Source organism: Myxocyprinus asiaticus, chromosome 41 (genome assembly GCF_019703515.2).
Source record: "Myxocyprinus asiaticus isolate MX2 ecotype Aquarium Trade chromosome 41, UBuf_Myxa_2, whole genome shotgun sequence".
Lineage (NCBI taxonomy): Eukaryota > Metazoa > Chordata > Actinopteri > Cypriniformes > Catostomidae > Myxocyprinus > Myxocyprinus asiaticus.
Window position 1 is genome coordinate 26,107,575 of NC_059384.1, and position 20,739 is coordinate 26,128,313.

A 20,739-nucleotide genomic window follows, 5' to 3' on the forward strand; every position below is an offset into this window, starting at 1 on the left:
GCACTTACACACATTATCAACACTTCTCTCACAACTGGAAACTTTCCCAATACATTAAAGCAGGCTCGAGTAACACCATTGCTCAAAAAATCAACACATAACCCGACAGTAGTCAACAACTACAGACCAGTCTCTCTCCAACCCTTCCTGTCTAAAACTATTGTGAAGGTCGGATTCAACCAGTTGTCTGCTTTTCTCTCACAGAACAACCTACTCGACAGACTTCAGTCTGGCTTCAAAATAAGGACACTCAAAAGAGACTGCCCTCTGGTCAGTAGCTGAAACCCTGCGATTGCAAAAGCTAACTCCAGATCATCCATCCTCATCCTCCTTGACTTGTCTGCTGCTTTCAACACAGTGAACCACAAGATTCTCCTGTCCACCCTTTCTGACTTGGGCATCACAGGAACTGCACTTGGATGGGTTGAGTCATACCTCATTGGCAGATCTTTCAAGGTCTCCTGGAGAGGAGATGTGTCCAAGTCAATCCAGCGGACCACTGCTGTTTCTCAAGGATCAGTGCTTGGACCACTCCTCTTCTCGATATACACAACATCACTGGGACCGATCATTGAGGCACATGGCTTTTCCTACCACTGCTACGCAGATGATACGTAGCTCTTCCTGTCATTCCAGTCTGATGACCCTACTGTCTCAGCTTATATCTCTGCCTGCCTCTCGAACACTTCGGCCTGGATGAAGAAACACCACCTTCCGCTCAACCTTGCCAAGACAGAACTCCTCGTGATCCCAGCCAACCCATCTGTTGACCACAGCCTCACTATTCATCTTGGTTCAACTACACTAACACCAAACAGAACAGCTTGGAACCTGGGAGTATTGGTAGATGACCAGCTTAATTTTACTGCCAACATCTCATTAACCGCCCAGTCTTGCAGATTTGTGCTCTACAACCTCAAATAAATCAGACGTCTGAATATACTGCACAGCTCCTGGTCCAAGCTCTGATCATTTCAAGACTGGACTACAGTAATGCTTTGTTGGCTGGCCTCCCAGCTAACACAATTAAGCCATAGCAGATGGTCCAGAATGCAGCAGCGTGTCTGGTCTTCAATCAGCCAAAAAGGGCACATGGCACCCCACTCTTGATTTCACTTCACTGGCTACCTGTAGCTGCCCGCATCAAATTCAAGTCTTTGACTCTGGCCTTCAGGACAGCCAATGGAACCGCACCCTCTTTTTTTAAATTCACTTCTCCAGGTCTATGCTCCAACTCGCTCTCTATATCTATGAACAAGCAGTGTCTGGTGGTCCCATCACAAATAGGCTCAAAGCCTATTTAATGATCTTTCACTTTCTCTGTACCACTGTGGTGGAATGAGCTTCCGACCTTCACACGATCTGCTGATACCATCTCAACATTCAAGAACCAGCGTAAAACACATCTGTTCCACTAGCACTTAACCAGTCCACACTAATTGCACATACTATTGAACTTAACTTGCACTTACTGTACACACACACACACCCACACACATAAAAAACTTTCTTCTGTGTTAGTGCCTATACTACTCCAGCCATCTTGAGAGCTTGGCATTATAACACTGTTGATATTATTGAACTTTGTATGACAAATTGCTTGCTATGTTCCTCATTTTTAAGTCGCTTTGGATAAAAGCATCTGCTAAATGACTAAATTTAAATGTAAATGATCTTGTTTGATCAATCACATTATGATGATGAGGATGTTGTGTGTTGTGTTATCTCAGGCATCAGAGGTGTCCCGCAGCAGAGGAGCATCACTTGTGAGCAGACCTGGACACAGTCTAGTAGCTGCTGTCAGAAGTCAATACCAGCCTGATTCAGTGCCTCTAGGTTAGTCAACAGAGACAAGACAACTTTCTCTTGCTGGTGATTGTGACCAAAATATCAGTTAAAACACTGACAACCTATCGAAGTGTGTGTGGGGGGAGGGGGGAGAAAAACATATACTTTATTTTCATTATTAATTTTACACTAAATATGTGGTGCTGACCTTAAATGCAATTTAATGCAGTTTTTAATATGATTTCAACCCACTAATTCATCATCAGAATTCAGCAGATCTCCCCGAAATCATTATGATTTTTCTTTTTGTCTTTTTTCTTCATGTTCAGCTTACAATGACAAGATTGTGGCTTTCCTCCGCCAACCAAACATACTAGACATGCTGCAGGAACGGCAACCCAGTCTAGCCAGGAATCACACACTCAGGTGAGATCATCTCACACGGTCATATTCACATGATCATGATTGAGTGTAACAGTATCTCAAGCTTTTATGTTATGTTGAATAGGTTATTCTCCGAGACAGTCAACAGAACAGAACTGTCAGTAGCCAGGTTTCCATCAAAGTTGCAAATGTAATTTATGCAACTTATTGGAATATGACCAAAATAATTTGCAAGTAAAGCTGCTTTTCCATCCCATGTGTTTAAGAGAACAAAATCAAAATTGGCACGAAATAGAAATGGAAATAGAAGTTGTAGCCACTGGGAAAGACACGATGGCTCTTTATTAAATAAATTAAAAAGGTTATAAATAAGTAATAAATGAAAACGCTCTGGCAAACTTAAAGGGACAGTTAACACAATTATGAAAATTCTCTCATCATTTACTCACCCTCATGCCATCCAAGATATGTACAAATCTCTTTCTTCTGCTGAACACAAACAAAGATTTTTAGAAGAATATCTCAGCTCTATAGGTCCTCACAATGCAAGTGAATGGTGACCAAAATGTTTAAGCTCCTAAAGCACATAAAGGCAGCATAAAAGTAATCCATACGTCTCCAGTGGTTAAATCAATGTCTTCAGAAGCGATATGATAGGTGTGGGTGAGAAACAAATCAACATTTAAGTCCTTTTTTACTTTAAATTGACCTCCCTGCCCAGCAGGTGGAGATGTGCACAAATAATGCAAAATGGCAAAAACAAAAGTAGAAGAATGTGAAAGTGGAGATTTATAGTAAAAATGGACTTAAATATTGATCTGTTTCTCATCCACACCTATCATATCACTTCAGAAGATATGGTTTTAACCACTGGAGTCGTATGGATTACTTTTATGCTGTCTTTATGTGCTTTAAGAGCATCAACATTTTGGCCAATATTCACTTGCATTGTATGGACCTAAAGATGCTGAAATATTCATCTGAAAATCTTTGTTTGTGTTCAGCAGAAGAAAGTAAGTCATACACATCTATGGGATGGCATGAGGGTGAGCAAATGTTGAGAGAATTTTTGGGTGAACTACTCCTTTAATGTCATGCATTTTTATGCAATATCCCAAAATTTGCATACAAGTATGTGAATGGAAACCCAGCTATTGACCTTTTGAGCATTTTTATACTGAATAAAATCAAAAGCATGATTAAAAAGCACATCAGCAAACACTTTTGCATTCTGGGAGTTTGCTTTGACTTTGTGATGACCATTGCTCTAATTTTGACCTTATAAATTCATTCTATCCAAAAATCTTGGTGTCTCCCATACACTGAGCATTGCACTGTAGTGTTATTCCTATATAGCAGTACTGACCTAAATTCTCTGACTGAATTATGGAATGGGTAAATTTACAGTCTGACACAAATAAATGCATAAAATGCACTTAAAGTGTGAAGAGAGCAAATCTGTGACAGTGACTCAGCATTTAACTTTGTATATACATTAATTCATGCATTTAGACAGGCTCTATTTCACTAATGTATAGAGCTGATCATTATCTTGAAAGCATTCCTCAATGCAGCCTGTTATAATTTAATTCAACAAGCTGAAGTGCATTACTGTTACATTTAAAAACAATTATCATGCCCTGAGATCAGACCTTTCAACAGAAACTCAAGATATAAAACAAAAGTTGAAACATGATTAATTGAAGTTGAAAAATGTTTAAATGCTTTTAATGGTCTTCATTGGTGTTTCCTGCCAGGGAGAAAATCCATTACATCAGGACAGAGGGTCCACAAGGTGTTGAAAAGCTGTCTTGTGACGCAGACCTGGTTATATTGTTGAGGTACGTTTACTTCAAGTATGGTGCCATGGCAAGTGTTTTGTGTTTCTGAATAGCAAAGCAAAGTTTTAGGAGGAAATTGTGCTTGAGTTTGATGCTTCATGTTGTAGTTGTATACCTCAACCACTAGGCAAACCTCAACCACACAGGCAGCATATGTCAGTGTCTTGAAACACAAGCATCAGTCTTTGGTTTTTTTGCCAGTGTCTTGGCAGTCAGATTATTCCTCAAACAAAGCCTCTTTGACTTATGACTCACTCACACTGAGCATCATGCAGGACTTGATATAACTGGCTTAATTAAATAGACGTCCTCTCAAAGTGCATAATATACAGTTGAATACTAGATACAGTTACAGTCATGATAAATTAACAAAAAATGTAAAGAGACCAAGCTAAATGTTTTATTGTTCATTTATCTAGAACAAAAGGTGATTTTTTTTTTTTTTTTAGCTACAGTATTTACAGTAATTACCAGAACCAGTATAATACTTATAAGAATAGTTCACCCAAAAATGAAAATTCAGTCCTTACTTACTCACCCTAATCTCTCTCTAAACCCATATGACACTCCAAAAGGCTTCATACCAAATGCCATACCCTTTCTTTCTTACATGGAACACAAAATAATAATCTTTTAAACATTATATAATATAAATATATATTGGGGTGTTTCAACCCCACAAACAGCACTTTTTGAGCATTTTCAGCTCAATTTTAACAAAAAAACCATTGAAAGCAGTTATTTTCTGGGGTGCAAAAAGAACCCGGAAGTGCCGGAGCCGAGCGTTTGTTTGTAAACAGATACTTTTTAAACAGTACTTTCAACTCTAATGAAAACGAATAGTGACTCTGGGCTGTCAAGCTCCATACAGGACCAAAAAAACCACCATAAAACCACAGTAAAAGTAGTTGATGTGACTCATGTACTATTTTCCAAGTCTTCTGAAGGCATATGAACACTTCGGGGAAAAATTCACTAAGAATGAATTGCGGCCGGTCTGCACTGGTTTAGCGTTGATTCACTAAAGGAATTATGCAGATCAGCCAACAGAGCAAACACGGCCACAAAATCTATGCTAAACGCAATTTGCATGTGCAATTTCGATCTTGCGAGTGCTATATAGCGGAAAATGCAGCAGACCACCGTTATCTGACACACTTTGGCAAGACGGAACAGCATCACTGACTACTGTGTCTGCATCTTTTTAACATGCCGAAATTGCATTTGGATATATGCCAGGTTATAATGCTCTTCTCCATCATTTAATCATTATTTGATGAATTACTGCTGATATGATTAATAGAAAATGTACACAAACATCTCTTTAAAATAATATTTATTTTACCGCCTGTTTTCATCTGGCTATAATAGCACGATTTAAATTGCACCAGGCATTTTTTGGTGAATAAAGAGCAATCTATAATAAACCTAATTTATATAGAAAGGAGGCGTGTTTGCATGGAAAGGAATGACAATTATTTAATTTAAATACTCGAGATGAAGATTGCGGGCGGTTAATAAATAAGACGTGGGTTTTTGTGCTGAAATACCACATACAAAAGTGGTGCAACTTTTTAGTGAATTCCCCTCCTTAGTATATAAGTAGTTTTTCACTTGCAAATCAAATTAAACTGTTACACACACAAGGACGGATTAAGAACTGAGAGACCCATGGGCCAACACACCAAGGAGGCCCCCCATGACATAACTACATTCACCTTTATGTGCTACAGGACGCTTGGTAGATTTGGTTGGATTTTTCAAATTGACGGAAGAAAAGTTTGGAGCAATGTTTTACACAGCCAATTATATGTAGCCTACTTTTTAATTATGAACTGATCCAAAATCATTTGTTATTAATAGGGATGTGCACTGCGCAAAATCACTATTCGGTTATTCTGCACGTGTATAGAGATCTTCAACCCGATCTGAGTCTGACGGTACCCGACAAACCTATAGGTTTTGGGCCAGGTTCGGGTCAGTTTTTCAAGTAGGTTATAGGGCGAGTTACGGGCTGTTCATATGCGCATCTGCACTGCTTTTCCAATTGTTTTTCTATGTAAACGCACTGGACGGACGTCTTTGATCATTGTGCCAGAACTAAATTTTTACCGTACCACGCAGGACCATTTTTTTAGACACTGTTTCAGTTTAAAAGAACTTCAAGATTTATGAACGCATCGCAAGACACCTGTGTTCTGTTTCATAATTTTTTGCGCTACATCAAGCTATTTCAGGGCTGGTGTCACAAATTGACATTCTGATGATGTTCAGGTTGCAAAGAGGACTTAATGTGACTGTTTCACATGATTCCAGATTGTTTTTCACCTGACAAAGTTTCAGCACTTGATAAACAGTGAGCAAATGTTTTTTTCCACCCTTTTGCTCTGGTTACAGAAGTTAAATGCTAAATCATTTAAAAATCAAACCATTCCGAAGAAGTTTATAAACCATAGCGTTCGCTGCCTTGTGGAAAGTGCCCGGGCACAATTATGCATTTTCCATTGATTAAGAATAGGCCTACTATGTTGCAGCCAGTGACAGTCTAAAATTGTTTTTGTTCGACTTTAATGTGATTTTATCATTTGAAGATCTATGTATTATGCTATTTAGGCTCATAGCTCACTGTGCAGTTTATTCCCTGCTAATCTGAGTTTGTGTTTAACGCATCCATGGCAATAAACCTTCTTTATTCCAGAGTCCTGACAAATAACAGAATAAATAATTGTGAACTCTCTCGGTTAACCAAATATGACAAAAGGTTACCGTGCACATATTTAAGGTACTAAGGCATATTTTGCTGTATCATTAAACATTAAATTCATGCAGGACTTAAACATTTTAAAGTCCTCCAAACTATTGCACAAATTCTGTTACATATATAAATTCAAACCATCAGCTTTGTACACAGCCAGGGTAAACTGTACCTTATCTTTGTGTTTGAAAGTGTTGAATGAATTAAAAACTGTTTTCTATAGTCCTTCAAATAAACATGCTACAGCTGTGAGAGGGAGATTCCATGAGCATGCAACCGCGCACTCGAGTGCCTGTGCTCGCGCTACTGTAGTCCAGCACGCATTCAGCCGAACAAATGGTATTTCACATAAGGCTGACATTTACATGGATTTATAATAGAATCTCTAAATAAATAAATAATTGTTTTAGAGCTCGAGGCCCCTATGGGTTTAGAGGCCCTTGGGAAATGGCCCAATCGGCCCAGTGGTTAATTCGTCCCTATACACACAAAGATCAAAAACACATTGTAAAAGATGAGGCGAGAAGCAGTTTTCCTTCTTAAGGTGAGGCTGTATTTTTCCCTCTTCGCCACACCACTTTACAGTTTTCCTTTAAGCACTAAGCTAAACACTATCACACACCGCTTTCACAAAAATCCTTGCTCTGGCTCGGCTCTGTCGTGTCCAGTCTCTCTCCCCGACTAAGTGCTGTGTCGCTCTATTTATGCCGCTCTCCCCGTGCTCACTGAAATTAGAGACAGGTGTTAGACATAATTTAGCTCAGGTGTAAGCGCCCTTACCGCTTTCTCTCTCTCCGGAGAGATGCTTGACCACGCCCCCCGCTGCCACATATCCCCACCGCCCGACTCAGGCCGGGGCGGCATCCGGCCTGCCTACCATTCCCCCCCATTCCTGGAAAAGAAGTCGGCGACAGCCATCTGCGCCCCCGGTCTGTGGACCACCTTGAACTTAAACGGCTGAAGAGCCAGATACCAACGGGTGATCCAGGCGTTAGTATCTTTCATGCGGTGGAGCCACTGGAGTGGGGCGTGATCCGAGCAGAGGGTGAAGGCCCGCCCCAGCAGGTAGTATCGGAGAGTGAGGACCGCCCATTGATGGCGAGACACTCCTTTTCCACGATGCTGTGCTTAGTTTCCCTTAACGAGAGCTTACGGCTAATGTACAGCACCGGGCGATCCTCCCCCTCCACCACCTGCGAGAGTACGGCCCCCAGCCCCCTGTCTGAAGCATCTGTCTGTAAAATAAAAGGGAGAGAGAAGTCAGGTGAATGTAAAAGCGGCCCCCCGCAAAGTGCAGCTTTAACTTGCGTGAACGCCCTTTGACACTGCTTTGTCCACTGGACCGGATCTGGAGCTCCCTTTTTAGTGAGATCAGTCAGCGGGCTGGTGACGTCCGAATAATTAGGTATGAACCTTCTATAATAGCCAGCCAGCCCCAGGAACTGTCTAACCCCCTTTTTGGTCTTGGGTCTCGGGCAGGTCGCAATCGCCACTGTCTTGTCAATTTGGGGACGCACCTGCCCGTGGCCCAAGTGGAACCCCAGATACCGTACCTCCACCCGTCCAATCGCGCATTTCTTCGGGTTCGCTGTGAGTCCCGCTCGGCGCAGCGATCTCAGAACCGCCCTCAGATGTTGCATATGCCGCTGCCAATCATTGCTATAAATGATGATGTCATCTAAATAGGCAGCAGCGTAGGCTGAATGCGGTCTGAGGATTCGGTCCATGAGACGCTGAAACGTAGCTGGGGCTCCAAACAAACCGAACGGAAGTGTCACAAATTGGTGTAATCCAAACGGTGTGGAGAAGGCGGTTTTCTCACGGGAAATTGGTGTCAAGGGGATCTGCCAATAACCCTTCGTCAAATCCAATGTCGAATAAAAACGAGCAGTGCCCAACCGATCGAGCAACTCATCAACGCGAGGCATTGGATATGCATCAAATTTAGACACCGCGTTGACTTTTCTATAATCCACACAGAATCGCACAGACCCGTCGCTCTTAGGCACTAGAACAACTGGGCTGGACCAATCACTGTGGGATTCTTCTATTACCCCCATATCAAGCATCGCATCCAATTCTTCCCGAACAATTTTGTTTTTGTGTTCGGGTAATCGATAGGGGCGGCTACGTACCACCACCCCCGGCTCGGTCTCGATGTGGTGATGGATGAGTTTTGTGCGTCCCGGTAGAGGGGAGAACACATCTGCAAACTCCTGTTGCAACCTAGCAACCTCCGTGAGTTGGCTCGGTGAGAGGTGGTCTCCGCAAATGACTGGGGTGAACTGTTTATGTTTTGAACTCACCTCCGGTCCGAGCTCCGCCTTCTCGGGAACTACCATAGCCAACGTCACGGGAACCACCTCCCTCCACAATTTCAGGAGATTGAGGTGGTATATTTGACGAGCGTCCCCTCTATCGGTTCGTTTAACCTCATAATCAAGATCTCCCACTCGTCATGTGACCTCAAAGGGTCCTTGCCACTTGGCGAGTAATTTAGAACTCGATGTGGGAAGCAATACAAGTACTTTATCTCCCGGTGCAAATTCCCTTAGCTGAGTTCCCCTGTCATACAGTCGGCGCTGTCGTTCTTGAGCTTGGAGCAAATTCTCCTGTGTTAGTTGCCCCAAAGTGTGGAGGTTTGCCTGAAGATCAAAAACGTACTGAATTTCATTTTTACTGTTTGAAGTTCCTTCATCCCAGGCCTCTCGCAATACATCAAGCATGCCGCGTGGGCGTCGCCCATACAGCAGCTCGAATGGGGAGAAGCCAGTGGAGGCTTGCGGGACCTCTCGTACTGCAAATAACAGGGGGTCGAGCCATTTATCCCAATTTCTAGAATCATCGTGCACGAACTTACAAATCATGTTTTTGAGGGTTTTATTAAATCGTTCCACCAGGCCATCCATTTGAGGATGGTATACACTGGTGCGAATCGATTTAATATTTAACAACTCGTACAGTTCGCGTAGTGTCCGTGACATAAATGTTGTGCCCTGATCGGTGAGGATTTCTTTCGGAATCCCCACCCGGGAGATTATTTTGAAGAGTGCCTCCGCAACACTGCGTGCTGAGATGTTGCAAAGAGGCACTGCTTCCGGATATCGCGTTGCATAGTCCACTAGGACCAATACAAAGCGATGTCCGCGTGCTGACCGTTCTAATGGCCCGACGAGGTCCATTCCAATTCTCTCAAAGGGGACCTCGATCAGAGGGAGAGGGCGCAATGGCGCTTTTGGGGTGGCCGGTGGGTTAACGCATGCTGCACACCACCTGCGGACATCGCCGCCAATGCCCGGCCAATAGAAATGGGCTATTAGACGGTTCAGTGTTTTCCTTTCTCCTAGGTGACCCGCCATGGGATTATAATGAGCCGCCTCGAATACCATTTCCCAACGGCTCCTTGGAATCAAAAGTTGGGTTGTATCCTCTTTGGTCCGAGTGTCCTGTGTCACTCGATACAACCGCTCATTTATAATTGCAAAATAGGGGTATGAAAGGGCGATGTCAGGCTGGAGTCGTTGACCATCGATGACTCTCACTTGGTCAAAGGCGTGTTTGAGGGTTTCGACTCGCGACTGCTCCAAAGGGAAATCCCTGTCAGGGAATTCCCTGAGAAGGGGAGGGGCTGCAGCCTCTCCCCCCTCTCGTCATCATGACGTGGAGCTGTTGAGGATGGCCCCGGCTCCGCCTCCCCTGCCAGAGCATCGCACATCACACATCTCCCTATATTCATACAGGACCCATCCGCGCAAATTCCCTTTAATAATACTCTAAAATCAGGCCAATCAGTCCCCAAAATCAGCGGATGGGTGAGGCGGGAACTAACCGCGGCCTCCACTCTATGCTTTTTCCCCCGAAATTTAATTGTCAGGGTCACCACTGGATACTTGTGAATATCCCCGTGTACACATTTCACCTTCACCGTTTTAGTTGTGACCAATGCCTCGGGTTGAACCAGGCGTTGGTGGATAGTGGTTCGATTACAACCAGTATCCACCAACGCTTGGTGAGTACCCCCCTTGACACTTACCGGTATCAGGAACGCTCCGGCCTGGTCGGGGGCAGCCTGTGGGAGGTCAGAGACCCGCACCACCGTCCCCAGCTCCATCAGAGGGCACTGATCTCGGAAGTGGCTCGGGTCTCCGCACCTCCAGCAGGCCGGCCCAGGCGCTACGCCCGCACTTGCGTCGGCGGGCGCCCCCCCCTGAGGGGGAGAGTGGCGGGGCATTGGAGTAGGGGAAGGTGTCGCCTCCCACACCCGGGGAACTGGTCTCAGGGGCTGAGGTCCTCCTCGTCTGTGTGGGGCAGGAATGGGACCTGGAGAGAGAGCAGAACGAGAGGAGAGAGGGGAGGGGGAAGAAACAGGGAGGAGAGAAAATGTAGGAGGGCTCTTCCGCCCTCGGGATCGCTGCCATGTGGTCCTCCGCAAGTCGGATAGCTTCCTCCAACGACGCTGGGCGGTGGCACTGGACCCACTCTGCCGTCCCTTTTGGCAATCGATCTGTGAACTATTCCAGTACCACCTGGTCAATAATTCCCTGGACGTCGCGATCCCCCACTAGCAGCCATCTTCGGCAGGCGTCACGGAGCCGCTGGGCAAAGGCAAACGGGCGGTCGGAGCTCTCCAACTTCAAGCTCCGGAAGAGTTGACGACTTTCCTCCGGAGTGCGACCAACCCATTGCAAGATGGCTCTTTTTAAATCTCCGTAGGCCAGGAGGCTCGACGCTGGTAGTTGTTGAGCCGCGAGCTGGGCTTCCCCGGACAATAGTGGGATCAGTCGGGCTGCCCATTGGCCGAGCGGCCAGCCCCAGATCTCAGCGGTCCGCTCAAACAAATCCAGGAAGGCCTCAGGGTCGTCCGCCGCCCCCATTTTCTGTAATGCTGGTGGGGGTAACAGCGTGGGATTGTCCGGGGTCGCGGCTGAGGACGCCTCCTGGCTGAGGAGGCTCCGGATCGCCTACCGGTCCTCGGCTTGAGCATGCAGGAGCTCGACAATCCGGCGGTCTTGATCTTGTCGGAGCTCAAGCAGCATCTGTTGGTGGCTCTGATGTAGGCTGGCGAGGGCTTGGAGGATCTCCGCCAACTGGGAGGACTCTACGGGACGACCTCCATCCATCTTCGACCCAAACTTCAATTTCCGGGTTTCGGCACCAGTGTAAAAGATGAGGCGAGAAGCAGTTTTTCCTTCTTAAGGTGAGGCTTTATTTTTCCCTCTTCGCCACACCACTTTACAGTTTTCCTTTAAGCACTAAGCTAAATACTATCACACACTGCTTTCACATATAAATTTTCACTACTAAAAATCCTTGCTCTGGCTCGGCTCTGTCGTGTCCAGTCTCTCTCCCCGACTAAGTGCTGTGTCGCTCTACTTATGCCGCTCTCCCCATGCTCACTGAAATTAGAGACAGGTGTTAGACATAATTTAGCCCTTACCGCTTTCTCTATCTCCGGAGAGATGCTTGACCACGCCCCTGCTGCCACACACATCAAACCTGATTGGTTTTTGTTTCCCATCAATAACACATCAAAAACATCAAACCTCATTTGATCATGATTTTTGATGATTGTTCACAAGATGCACAAGAACCATTGAGGTTTGAAGTTATTAACGTGTCACAATATTTGATTAGTGTACTGTTTACAGGAGCTGATCAATGATTTGATTGCACAAGTTGCACTGACTACTTTTATTGTGGTTTTATTGTCCTTTATGGAGCCTGGAGTCAGTATTCACTTTTATTATATGGCAAAAAAAAAAAAAAAATCCTTTGTTCCATGCAATTCATATGGGTTTGGAGTGAGATGAGGGTAATGTAAATGATGACAGAATTTTCATTTTTGGGTGACCTATCACTTTTAATGTAACAAAGAGTCTTATTTTTTTTTTTTTTGCCTGTCTGTACAGTAATTAGTTTCACGTAAAGTAGTAGTTACTTAGCAGACAGTTTGAGCACATTTATGGTGACCTGAAGCAGCATGTGATAAAGTACCTTGTGCAAGGGAACAATGGTGATAGCTCAATGGGGCTTGAATCAGCAACTTTCTGGTTACCAGCCCTGCACCACCCAACACATAACACAATAAACACAAATAAATAAATAAATGCTTTTTGTAAGTGTTGTGAAATTATTATTCTCTGTCATGTAGTCTGTTTGAGGAGGAGATCATGTCCTTTATTCCATCTCACTACTTCCACCCCGGCCTCAGCTTCTCTCCTCGCTGTTCTCCTGGCTCCTCACCACAGAGCTCACCTGGTATGACCATATCTCTATAATTATTTGAACTTTTTTCTCACTTACCGTAAAAAAAAAAAAAAAACAAACATGAATTTTATGCATCATCAATTTAATTTATGTCAACATGAAATCAGAATTTACCTTATTCACTTTCTTAATACACATTCCTGGACCAGAAACATACCTTATGCAGGTACGCAAACTCAGATCCGAGCGCTTGGCCAATGCATTGTCAACATGTGGTCAAGCTGAACATTTTTAACAAGCGTTCTTATGTTACTGTGGCGGTAACAAGCCTTAGTGCTCAAGGGGGCGATAGTTACCTTCAAAAGTTATATTCAGGTGAGTTGCTATAAATATATTGACTTTAACTTTCTTGCTCAGCAAGATTCTCTTCAAATGACTGCTCTGTCATGACATCGGAAGACTTAAAAAAGAAAGCTCACCATAGAAGCAGACAGTTCCAACTAATGTCTGCTTGGTCTGACTCCATTCTGGAATGGAACGCCCACTTTTCATGATTCAATCAAATTCTGTCTGGTAGGGCTGAGCAGGGGCGTCACTAGACTTTAGTGACATCCGGGGCTTAGCCCAGAAGAATCCTTTCTTACATGACTTAAAACATTACCACTATACCTGTCAAATAACAGTTATATTAAGTGCAACACTGAAAGTGTTAAGAACTTTAGGGATAAAATCGATAATTATTGATAATGAAAATCATCGACAACGAATTTCATTATCGATTAGTTGGATATACAGTATGCAACGAGTACGGAGAAGCTCCTTCAGTGACGTCACATCACAGCCCAGTGAAAAATGTGTTGCATGATGAAACCCATTTGATATAAAAGCTGAAGCTGAAAAAAACACGACCCAAGTTGTTCAGCGCAGGAGAGTATTGTATAAACACTTCAAACACATCATAATAAGCATACAGTTTATTATAGACTGTTTTCTGCATCAGGTGCATTGACAGAATGCGTGTGCTGGTTAATGCGCTTAAGAGTTGTTTCTCTCCATTGCATAACTTACATTTTACTGCTTTTTTCTGTTTTGTAATGTATACACCAGGCATGTGCTGTGGTCTTTGAGACTGGGCAAGCCTCAAAGATTTTTAATACACTTTATTAAACGTTGTGCCCAAAACACATTATACTGGTGTAATGTCGCAGAAATGTTATAGCCATAAATTGTTGCCTTAGAACCCACCAGTCAATGGAAATGATTGTTACAGTGGCGTACTTCATGACCAAATTGTTTAAATTCAGGACAGTAATATTTTTCATATCACACAAATTAAAGATTGTCATATATTGAGCCGAGCATGTTTATGTCCATTAAATCATACAATGAACCATAGTGCCAGAAGAGCTTGTTTTGACATACAACAAAAAGAAAAAAAAAGATTGCCAGTTACTAATTTCAACATCATAGGCCTCACACGTCACCCTCAAAGTTCAGAACCACTGGAATGGACAGCAGCAATGAACTAATCTGACCACCAAAGACAACAATCTTAACCTGAATGCACAAGGCAAATGTAACATAGACACAGCAGACTACATTTCTTAATATTGTATTTTAAACAGACACTGCGCCCTAACGTTAGAACTATAAAACAGACATAACACAAGAAGGACATGATTGCCAGATCACCACTTCATAGCTTCAGACTAACCAGAAACAATGACCTAGTATCAAAAACACAGATTTTTAATAAACATATTAACTTACCTTGAACACAAAATCAATGCATCTCTCCTTACGAATGAACATCTCCATCACTTTGTTGTAAAAGTCGCCCGCTTGTTGAAGTTTCAATAGCCTCTCTTCTTGATTTTTAATTGAAATGAACCTTGCCAAATCCACGTAGGTCGCCAATGCTTACACTGCAAGATATGTGCTTAATAGCACATTAGTTACGTGAACTTGAACGTGTTGACACAAAACAAAAATTTAGCCTATCAGATAATGTGACTGAAGGAAGGAGCTTCTGATTGGCTTACTCATTTTGGTAAGCATGCTTACCTGGCCATTTGTAGTAACAGGTGTGATTCAATTTGAATGAACGTAGACTGTTGAATGAAAGGGCGGTAAACAATGCTTTGAATCAGAGAAAGTATAACATAAAGTGCTAATACCTGAGGGTGGCGCCAAAGCAAATAACTGTCTGTGCTGCTCAACTGAGATGAAAGATGATGAATTTGAACGAAAACAGTAGTTTATATTAACAATTATATTTAAATATTTCATAGTGTCTTTTTTTCACCCTTCTGTCAGGTAAGCACTACTTACCTTGCTTATATGGACGGCACGTCCCTGGTATGAATTCAAAATCAGGCACGTATTTCCGGGAATTTCGCAAAACTGTTTGTTTTTACCACATGCAAGCCTCCATTAAAATTCAGTGAGCAAGTGAATGCGCGTATCCACGCCAGTCCCTGGAGAAAGGGAGCGCAATCATTTTGATTAAACTTGTACAACATCATACCTCGATTTCAGTTTTAATGTAATCAGTTGTGCAGCTTCTGGATGTCTGATGTCTCAGATGTCCAAGTGTGCCGGTTTTTAAAGAGTTTTTGATTATTTCTTTATCATGTAAGCGCATGTAATACAATAAGCAACGATGAGACTTTTCAGCCGAGAGTGAATTGGCACTCCGTTTATAGATGATTGTAATATATTAAACTGTATATAATGCAGAATATAATGTATTATAATGCTAAGAGTCCTGATATTTGATAGTCCTGGTAATGTCAAATGTAGGCTAATGCCTGATATTACTAGTAAATGGCAAGAGCCCACATCACTTGGGCGAGCTTCTGTGATGCCTCGAGCCACACTCGCATGAAAACCAGGCTTCAACTACACCATGCAAATGCGTATCAAGCGCCAGACATCAGTTTTGGCTGCCCGATATAGCACAAAATTTAGTCGCTTTACTCTAATTTATCTTAGGATTTAAGAACCGATTTCGAGATCGTTCAAATGAAGATCACGATGCATTGGAAATTCAATATTTGTAGCCTCCTCTAGATAATGACATATGCAGATATTTGGTCCACTCACATGTAACTTAAAGGAATAGTTCACCCAAAAATGAAAATTCTCTCATTATTCACTTACCCTGATGCCATCCCAGTTGTGTATGACTGTCTTTCTTCAGCAGAACACAAATGAAGATTTTTAGAAGATAGAGCTCTGTCAGGTCCTTATAATGGGAGTTCACGGGTGCCAACACTTCGACGGTCCAAAAGTCATATTTAGGCAGCATAAAAGTAATCCATGCGACTCCAGTTGATCAATTAATGTCTTCTGAAGTGAATCGATAGGTTTATGTAAGAAACAAGTCGACATTTAAAATGTTTTTAACTTTAAATCGGCACTTCCATCCAGAGCTCTGATGCAGTTTGAAATGGCCGAACTCTCATGTGATGTTCATTCTTCTGTTGTAAATAAGTGCCCTTTCCGAATTCTCGTGTGAATTCACCGCCACACTTACGTCACGCTTTGTGTCAGCTGCTGGCAGAAAGCGCTTTTTAAAAGTTAATAACGTTTTAATTATCAATTTATTTTTTACACAAACGGATCGATTCGCTTCAGAAGACATTCATTGATCGATTGGAGTCATGTGGATTATTTTATGCTGCCTGAATGTGACTTTTGGACCATCAAAGTGCTAGCACTCATGTACTTCTATTATAAGGACCTGACAGAGCTCTGTCTTCTTCTAAAAATCTTCATTTGTGTTCTGCTAAAGAAAGACAATGATGTGAATGATGTGAATAAGTGAATGATGAGAGAATTAAAATTTTTGGGTGAACTATTCCTTTAACCAATTAACAGCTATTAGCTCATTACTGTTAATGCTAGCTATAAATTAATAATAATAATAATAATAATAATAAACTTTATTTTATAGAGCGCCTTTAAAAGCAGCTTCTCAAAGCACTGTACACAAAATAAGCAGTACATAGCGTAATAAAAAATAAAAGTAAACATCAGCAAGCAAATGCTAGTTTAAAAAAGTAAGTCTTGAGTTGAGCTTTAAAAATGTCATAGGTCTGAGCTTCCCTAAGTTCTAGAGGAAGAGAGTTCCAAAGGGTAGGAGCATAGATAGAAAAAAACCCTGTCACCCATAGATTTTAAGCGGGTTTGTGGAACAGTCAACAAATTAGACTGTGAGGAGTGCAGTCTGCGGTTTGGGGTGTAAGGGATTAACAATGCAGATAAATAATGAGGAGCCAAGCCGTGTAATGCTTCGTATGTCAGCATCATAAATTTAAAATCTACACGGAAACTGACCTGGAGCCAGTGCAAGGACTCCAATATAGGAGTAATATGATTGCATGTCCTGGTCCTAGTCAGGGTACTGGCGGCAGAGTTTTGTACATATTGGAGCTTATTGAGTGTGGATTTAGAAATTCCGGCTAAAAGGGCATTACAGTAATCTATCCGAGAGACAACGAATTAATTTATCAGCTTTTCAGCTACAGAGAAATTTAGCATAGGGCGCAATCTTGCTATATTTCTGAGGTGAAAAAATGATGCTTTAACAGTACTCTGTACAAAAGAATCAAATGTAAGACTGGTATCAAAAATGACTCCAAGGTTCCTCATTTTACTTTGAGTCTCCAAAACAGAGCCATCAACAAACAGAGACAATGAACCAGCTTTGAGAATTTGATGACGGGAACCTATAATAAACTGCCCTGCCGATCTAATGGCATAACAATGGCACACCATACAAATTATTCCTGTTAAAGTTCATTGTTACTGACATACTTTCTTCTTTATGATCGACTAATGCTAAATCAATTCTGGTTGGTTCGCCGCTCAGTGAAATTGCTGCTAATTAGATTATGGTAATTCTTAAACACGCTGGCTGATTTAACCAAGGAAGAGTCTATCTTAGGGAGCAAGGAGGGGTGCTCCGAACAAGTTGACTGGTGCATGCAATAAATCTACTGGGCTGGGCGTTATGGCCAAAAAATATTATCATGATATTTATTTTCATATCGTTCGATATTGATATTTATTACAATATACATTTCATACAATTAATGGGGAAGGAAATGCATTCCACATGTTTTAGTCCTCAAGAATAAATGTAAACATAACTTGTTTGTGTAAAAGTAAACTTCACAGGGCAAGCTAGCTTTTAATTTGAAGTTCAAGAAGTATACTCAGTTTAAGATTTAATCCTACATAAGGTGTGTGTGACCTCTTTTTGATGATATTTCGCCAATTTCTTCTCCAACTCCGTAGGTGGCTGTAATACACCATAAGCTGGATTGCCAACCACCAATAAACATCTCAAGAAAAATAAGTACTTTCTTGTCTGTTGCTGATTTTGGAATAGCATACTACCAATGCTAATCTTACTACATCTGCCATATCTGTCTATAGCAAATATAGTTAGAGAAGTATGGTAGTGTAACACCTGAGACTTTTGCCCTAGTGGCCACCAGAGGTCTCTAGGAGTTTAAGGGACTTTTAGATTGAAGTTTTGTGTTTACCATCTTGTGTCTCTGTTACTTGTTCCTGCCTTGATTGTTCCTAGCTGTATCTCGTTTACCTGGGTTGTCCCAGTGTATATAATGTCCTTGTGTTTGCTCAGTCTTGTTCTGTTGTTATTCCTGTTAACCCTTATGGATGTAACGTTTGTTCTGTTCCCAAGTTTTGGTTTGGTTTTGTTCCTGTGTTTTGTATCTGGACTTGTTTTCTTATTAAATATAAGCTGCATTTATATCCTGCTCTCTTGGCTTCTTCCTGCAATTGTTACAGAACAACTGACCACATCACTATGGATCTAGCAGCTTTACAACTGCTGTCTCTCAAACAGGGAGACTTAACCATCGGAGGCCGTTCCCCTGTCGCTGCCAGTGTTCACGGCCACGGAACATATATATATATATATTTATTTTTTTATTTTTTTTTTTTTTTTTAATTATTATTATATTAGTGTTTGTTACAAAGCAGGACATAAGAAATGATACATATTCTTTTATGTGTTGGCTTTTTTAAATTGGCTATAATGTATCCTAACATGAATATTAATAGTAATAAAAAGTATGTTGTTAAAATGTGTTATGGATATGGGATTGATTATTTTTCAATCCCTTATTATATTTTAGTAGATGTACTTGTAAAACAAACAGTCTGAGGAATACCCAGACCATTCATATCAAGCATAATGCATATTGCAGTAGAAAGTGCAAGATCTAGCAGAAAATCCATTCTAATTGTCTGGCTGCAATCCAACTCTTGTAAGGAAGGGGTGCACAGGTTTTTAATTCATCAGGTAAGTTTTGTTTACAAGTTACCAGGCTGCTACAATGAGCGTCTTTGATGAAAAACTAGTCAGACTTGCAGAGAAGATGAGAATGTTTTACGCACACAAACTCCAGACACTCACAACTCTCCTGCTACTAAATCTAACATCACAACAACAGCATATATGGGTTCTGTGAAATGTAGCAAAATTTATTTTACACACTTATCGAGAAGAAAAAGAGCAACTTCTGCATCCATCTTCAAGCCTTTCTCGGCGGTCTCTCCACTGCTGAAAAGCCTCGCCAATGTTGAAAAGGCTCATAGCCCTCGACTTATCATAATCCTTCTTTTTTATTTTATATTCATCTGACCTTTTTCTCTTGGTCTGTTTCTCAGCCATTTGTCCTCCGTGGAGTTTAGAAAGTTCACATCAGCCAGATTTGCCGTTGCTCTTCTAATGAATTTCCCTCTCGCTCTGCCCCCATCCTGTGCACGTGCAAGAACCACCCCCTGTTGCTGATTGGTTGGAGTACTGTTGTGTGGATCTGTCCGATCCACTGTTTTTTTGTCCCATTTACAGAGCCAGGGCTGTGCACAAATACTAGATTTTTTTTTCAGCCCATCCACAGAACAGTCAGCTAGCAGACTGTGAGGAGATATTTGCAGAATTTGACAAAAAGTGTATTGAATTAGAATTACTGAGTGCACCCTTAAGGCCAGACAGCAGACAACCATTTAACATGCTAAAGACCATGGCCAGAAACAAGTAAACTGAATTTTTCCCAGATTATTATCTCATTATCTAATAAACCATTACTTATTTTCTTTCACAATTCCAAACATCCACATTCTACCTTCACAGGCTGTCTTCTGAAAGCCCTTTTAAATTTCTGTGAAAACATAAGCCAGTCTCTTGTGTGTAACACTGCATGCCAAAATACAGCAAATCCCTTTCCTCAACACAGTAAGAGTAATCATTCCCTGCATTAGTTCTTTGCAAGCCACACTACTGGTCATTGCCACGTAGCTGTGGTTGCAATCTGACCAACCAATCACTTCCCTCATGCTGAAACAAATCACAGTGGCTCTTTTGCCAATCCTCTTGGCAGAACAGTTCTTTTGTTATTGATCGCATACACTCATATACCCATGAGAGACGACTTAAAGCAAATTAATTTCCCAGCATGCTAGCACTAGTTTAATGAGTCTGTAGGGTACACTTGTGATATTTGGGGTTTCATGAGCATTGCCGTGTTGATGAGAAAGTGTAAATGAAATTATTTTACAGAGTGATGCTGACAAAGCCTGCTCTGTTTCCTTTGCTGTTTTCAAGTGAAGTGGCCTACAAAATAGGCAATAAGACGTTTAAAATGTCTCTTTTCTTTGGCTTCTTGTCTATGAAAATGCTGTGAATCACATTTAATTATGATACATGGTGCATTAAAATATAAA

General features: G+C 41.8%; 1 protein-coding gene across 6 annotated transcripts in view; it reads left to right on the forward strand.

Annotated features, from left to right (window-relative positions):
* The window catches only part of LOC127432005 (E3 ubiquitin-protein ligase HECW1-like), a 160,372-nt gene that overhangs the window by 108,036 nt on the left and 31,597 nt on the right, over positions 1-20,739 (forward strand). For all 6 annotated transcript variants that reach the window (XM_051682728.1, XM_051682727.1, XM_051682730.1 and 3 more), the window contains 4 exons: positions 1,731-1,836; positions 2,118-2,214; positions 3,930-4,013; positions 12,920-13,026. In XM_051682728.1, coding sequence (XP_051538688.1) covers positions 1,731-1,836; positions 2,118-2,214; positions 3,930-4,013; positions 12,920-13,026 — 394 coding nt within the window. The remainder of the gene's footprint in view (positions 1-1,730; positions 1,837-2,117; positions 2,215-3,929; positions 4,014-12,919; positions 13,027-20,739) is intronic.